This window comes from Sinocyclocheilus rhinocerous, unplaced genomic scaffold (assembly GCF_001515625.1).
Source record: "Sinocyclocheilus rhinocerous isolate Xijiao unplaced genomic scaffold, SAMN03320098_v1.1 scaffold560, whole genome shotgun sequence".
Classification (NCBI taxonomy): domain Eukaryota; kingdom Metazoa; phylum Chordata; class Actinopteri; order Cypriniformes; family Cyprinidae; genus Sinocyclocheilus; species Sinocyclocheilus rhinocerous.
This window is the reverse complement of record NW_015637123.1, coordinates 72713-78919: the sequence shown is the minus strand read 5'-3', so window position 1 is coordinate 78919 and position 6207 is coordinate 72713. Positions and strand designations below refer to the sequence as shown.

Sequence of the window (6207 nt, the reverse complement as noted above, 5' to 3'; positions counted from 1 at the left end):
ACCAGCTGAATGTCCAGCCTGTAGAGGAGCCGTTAACCTGACAGATCAGAGTCACTGAATCTCCTTCAGTCAGCCACTTCTGTGGAGAAACACTTAACACTGCTCTGGGAACTGAAGATGAGAAATCACTCATTAATAACATGTTAAACTTGTGTGTGTGTGAAGAGATGATCAAACTCACCTGATACTGTCAGTGTAACTTCATCACTGCAGCGTGAGCTGCGTGATCCTCCTCTCTCTGCTCTATAACAGCAGTATTTAGCTGCGTCAAACTCAGTAACAGGACTGAATGGGAGTTCCTGTAGTTCACTGACACGGTAGAATGAACCATCTTTATTCCAGATGTACTCCCAGCTAGTGACTCCTTCACTATATATGTCACATCTGAGAGTGACTGTCTCTCCTCTGAATACATGTTCATCAGGTTTGATGGTCACTTTGGGTTTTGGTGTTTCTGTAGAACAGCAACAATTCACAATAAAAATAATGTGCTACTGTATGAACAGTTACTTGAGTCTAAAACACACACATGCTAAATCAGATGAGACTCACGTGTTGTTCTCTAAAGCTGTTATAGTCATTTATAAAAGATCTGTCAATATACAATCATTGGGAATTTTGAAACATGAGTTGTGAAAGTTTTTCAACAAGTTTTCCAACAGAAGATCTTGTCTCTCACTGTTTTGATTTTGATTTCACAGAGAATGTAAGAAACATATCTTGGTTTGTAACAGTTACTGTAGAATCAGTCATATGTCATGAAATATAGGAATCAAATTGTCTCACCTTCAGTATGTTGAGAGTAGACGATTGAAATCAGCACTAAAAACACAAAGAGAAACCTCATTACAATGTGAAGATTGAGCTGATAATAATAAAGATTAAGGGGGTCTGTATATGTGTCTAGATAAACATGAAATCATCTGACTGGTATTTTATAGATTTGGTAATAGCAGAGAACTGTTTAGGGAACTTCACGCTAACAGTCTGATCACGAGCTGAAGAATAAAGACAAACTCTTACTAACTGTGTACTAGTGAATACTACAATAACTGCGAAACAAACCAACAGAACTGATTCAACACCATTACACCACACAAAACTGAATGACTGACCAAACACACTGATCTACAACACAACAGAGTACATTTCTCTTTCACAAACAGCACTAACTGCACACTTCCTCTCTCAGACTCATCCTTCACTCATATATCATGGACTAGAGCTGGATCTGAAACTCTGAGAGCAGCAAGAAAAGACATAAATCTAGGAACACTAAAACACTTGATCATTTATATAATATAATAGCAATTCCACTGAAACACATTAAGAGAAAATAATACTCACAGAGCACAAGAGGAAGTTGACTGAGCGCCATACTGCTGAATGCTTCTCCCAAGGTTTTTTTCTCCATTTCTGTCACCGATGGAGTTTTGGTTCCTTGCCGCTGTGGCCTTTGGCTTGCTTAGTTGGGGACACATAATTTCTGGCAATATTGTGGACTTGATTGCACAGATATCACTGAATCAATGATGAACTGACTTTAACTGAAAAACTGAGTGTTTACTATTGTCCTCTTGCATTATAAACACACTATTTTCCTGTTTAATACTGTAAAGCTGCTTTGACTCAATATGTTTTGTATAACGTGCTTTATAAATAAAGGTGCCTTGACTTCATTTGAAAAAAAAATTTTTTCAGTTGTTTCTTATTTTCAGCTCTCAGAAGTCTGTTTAATTATGTAAAAAGGTCCTAAGACTTTTATTTTCATTTGAACAGTTTCTGCATGGTGGAAAACTAAGCAGTGAAATGTGTGAGATACTGCTCTGAACAACAACAACAACAACATAAGCACAGCAATGTCAAATACAAAAGTAAAATAGAACAGGACAACAATGCAGACTACACTCGTCACTGTATGTTTCTGTCACAAATTCAGCCTCTGTGGCTCCCTCCGATCACCACCAGAGGGAACCATCACCGGAGTACTGAGGAATCCTTTCGGACTCCAATTCCCACAATGCCCCATGCCAGAGACTAATCACCTGATTATCTATCTTCACCAGATTCGACTTCACTATAACCTACCGTCCAGGCTCTCAAAACACTAAGGCGGACGCTCTATCCCGACTCTATGAATCATCCACACTGTCTCCCAGTCAGGAATCCATCATTCCGTCTACCATCATTCTCACACCCGTACAATGGGTCAACATGACTGAGATCACAGACGCTCAGGGCACCGAACCACCTCCAGCCGAAACCCCACCTAATCTCACATATGTACCGCAAGCTCTACGGCAAAGAGTCATTCAGCTAGTTCATTCCACTCCCGGCTCCGGACACCCAGGTATAGCAGCTACCCTTCAGGGGTCACACTACCATTCTCACTGTTATCGATCGTTTTTCCAAGGCCTGCCGCCTGATTCCTCTACCTAAACTACCCACTGCTCTTGAGACAGCCGAGGTCCTCTGTAACTACGTGTTCAGGTTTTACGGCCTCCCTGAGGACGTGGTCTCTGATCGGGGTCCTCAGTTCACCTCCCGAGTCTGGTCAGCCTTCTGCCGACAACTCAACATCAATGTCAGTCTCACCTCCAGGTATCACCCACAGTCGAACGGTCAGGTGGAACGTCTCAATCGGGAACTCACTCGTTTCCTCCGCTCATACTGCCATCGCAATCAGACCGACTGGAGCCGCTACCTTTACGATTCTGCCCAGCCTTCGTTGTATCTGACGCCAGTTAATGATTTATGCCTGTCTGACCTGCCTTGTGATCTAATAAAGCTGCACATGGATCCTAACACCACTGCCTCTTTGTTACAGTTTCGCTCTGTTGACTGTGTAGTGACACAATCTCCAAAATCGGAAGAAAGTAACCATTATTAGATTTTTTTTCTTATAAATATTTTGTAGAAAGATACAGCTGACATCAGACAAGCATCAATATTTAACTGAGAGAATGATGTGAAAAAGGAAGTACAAGAGAAAGAATAAACAGTTTGCATTAATTTAGACGCATTACTAAGAATTTCTAGTTAATGGTGCCGTCATGCCAAATAAACCACATGCAATGTGAGGAGAAGCTCGTCCTGGTGGTTTTCAGATCTTGTTTTGTTAGTGCTTCTTGCAGAATGAGAGATGTTAGTAAAACTAAACACAATTTTAATTTAATTTAAATGTCAATATCACTGTTGCTCATATTTGGTTAAAAAAAAATTTTAAACTCTATTCTTATTACAGTTTGGCTCAGTTTAGACACTAAAATTCATTATTAAAGCCAAATGTCACAAACACAAAACACATTTTCTAAAATATTTCTCAGAACTATTAAAGCTTCTTGTGTTTCACAACTCTATTCAGCATTTGACACCATGTGTTCCTGTTCAGTAGCGTTCACAAACCAAACCTGTAGTTCTCACCATGTGAACACTAATATACTGCATTTTCACACTCCAGTCAGAACCACAGGATGGTAAAAAAAGAATCACATGTGAATTCATTGGCTATGAATAAAAAAAAATGCAAGCTCAAGAATTGTTTAAAATTTGATAGTTTTCTTTTTACGGCATACTAACTGTAGGGAGTTAAATTCAAGGTTAACATTAATGTTCTATAACTTTAAATAAGATCTAGAGGTAATATCGCGAGAACAGAGACCCGCGATTAGGATCGCGGGAGAGAATGATCTAGACAGTTGTGAGAGCGTAGAGGGAGAGATGACACGCTCTGTGTAATCGGATGTGGCTGATTCATGATGTTTACCTCTTCGTGTTTAATAAATCAAGTGTTATGATCTGCCGAGCTCCCTGTCGGTGTCCTCCTTGGATCAAAGCCAAGAACCCACGAGCCTGAGCGTGGTAAGAACTGTGACGCTCATATATAGGAACAACACGCGTTACACTAACTGTAATAATATATGTAGATTACAGTAGTATTTTGTTCCAAAGTGAAAAATACATAATAATTGACATGTAAAACCTGATTCACTACAGTAAGGGTTCAAGGTTCATTTGCTTTTACTGTGACACTGCAAGAATGTTTTACCAAAGCATCAGCTCCAGAATATTTTAAAAGGCACTGTTTCTTTATTAAAAAAGAACAGTTCAAAATAAGAAAAACCTACAAAGCATCAGTAATACAAGTCAGAAGACTTACATTAACGCTAATGACTCACAGCTCTACTTTTAATTTCAAATTGATCCCACAGTAGCTACACCAATCTCAGACTGTCTGACGGACATTTCAGCCTGGATGAAAAACCATCATCTACAACTCAATGAAGACAGAGCTTCTCGTCTTTCCAGCCACTTCAACAGTACAGCACAACTTCACCATCCAACAACATCAGGAAGATCAGCCTCTTCTTAACATGAAGCACAACGCCTCATCCAGGCTCTTGTCTTCTCTAGACTGCACTACTGCAATGCTCTTCTGGCTGGACTTCCACCACGTGCAATCAAATCTCTTCAAAATATCCAGAACGCAGCAGCACAACTGGTCTTTAATGAGCCCAAGAGAGCCCACGTCACCCCTCTCTTTGTCTGTCTTCTGGCTATCGGTTGCTGTCTGTATTATGTTTCGAGACACTGATGCTTGTGTACAGATCAGCAGCACTCGCTTGTTGTATTCCTCATTTGTAAGTCATTCTGGATAAAAGCACTTATTACATGAATAAAAGTAAATGTACCATCTATTATAATATTGTAATTACCGTTTTAACAATACGTGAGCTGACACTGTCGAGTATGTCACTCAGTTTGGAAAAATCGAACAAAAACATGCCTTGAGAGTCCACGCATTCACTGACTGATGGATTCTCACCTTTAAATGGAAAAGTTAATTTCTGTCACCACTGTGAACCAACCATCACACAAAATATGAAGAATATAAGACAGGTCTAAACCAGCCAAGCTACCAGAACAAAAATACACTCTGCAAAATATTGTCTAATTATTGTTATCAACAAAATCCCAGAAAATAGAGATATAACTTTATCAATATCATACACCCCTAATTATGATAGTAAAGCAGAACAAAAAAATTTACTTTTATTTCTATGATAATCAAATACTGAAAAGCAACTGAAATAGCAGTAATGTAAGATAAGCTTTCCATACTTTATGAATAAACAGTTTCGTTCAGTCAGTGTTTTGTCAAACTCTGCAGGACACCGGCCCTCCAGGACAGAGTTTGGAGACCCCTAGTGTATGTTAATGTATCAAGCCTTTTTTAACCATGAAGCGCACCTTTTGGGCTGCCACACTCCTGACAATTTTTCCTGCACCTTATTTGGATCGACCAGCAGGTGTCCCTAGCGTGCATTCAAAGCCTCAGAAATGAAACACTTTTTAACACATCTGTCTGGAAAGCTTCAAAGCTTCATGAAGCTTCATCTCACCACCACTAACATGAGTAATCCAGACTTGAAAACAAAAGTACAATCTACAGACAGAAGCCAGGAGCAACAACTTGGAAAGCACATACAGAAAGGATGACCAACAAAACACAACTGGAACACAGGGATATATACACACAAGCTAACCAGGGACTGACAAGGGACAGGTGTGGGTGATTAGTTGGCATGGTAACTAATGAGGGTTGCTATGGTAACAAACAAGGCAGTAAGGCAAACAGGAGCTGTGTCCGAAATCACTCACTCATTCACTCGCTCACTCGCTCACTCATTCACTAATCCCTATACAGTGTACTGAGTGCACTATATCAGAAAGGCGTGAACGAAATGAAGCGAACGAATTCGGACACTGGCGTATACACTGCGCGTCAGAGAGCTGGAGCTGCCGCAGAAACATCTTCGTCATATATGTACATTTATATTATTTTAGAAAATAAAATTAATAACAATAACACTCACAATGACTTAATATTGTATATACCTCCACGCCAGCTTTGTGGTTTCAAAGATGGTATTATTAGGCCTAACTTGTTTTGTAATATTTAATATATTCATAATAATTAAATACTATTAAAATGCTGGCAACAAAAATAAACACATATTACACATACATTTTATGTATATATTATTTTTAGTGTCTTGAAACTCTCCCGAGTAGCATTTAGCGCTCAGATGACGGTGGTCATAGAGCGTCCTCAGATCGTTAATTTTACATTAGGATGACTGCGCCACATACAGGTGATTAATGATTATTTATTAAATCATCCACCAAATTAGCATCACATCTCTA

General features: G+C 39.3%; 1 protein-coding gene across 1 annotated transcript in view; it reads right to left on the bottom strand.

Annotated features, from left to right (window-relative positions):
- LOC107748496 (Fc receptor-like protein 5) overlaps positions 1–1382 on the bottom strand; it is a 14628-nt gene extending 13246 nt beyond the window's left edge. Inside the window, exons 1-3 of the mRNA XM_016563288.1 lie at positions 1348–1382; positions 787–822; positions 182–454 (exon numbers count right to left, since the gene is read on the bottom strand). Of these exons, the coding sequence (XP_016418774.1) occupies positions 182–454; positions 787–822; positions 1348–1378 (340 nt within the window). The 5' untranslated portion in view covers positions 1379–1382. The remainder of the gene's footprint in view (positions 1–181; positions 455–786; positions 823–1347) is intronic.
- Positions 1383–6207: the final 4825 nt, after the last annotated feature.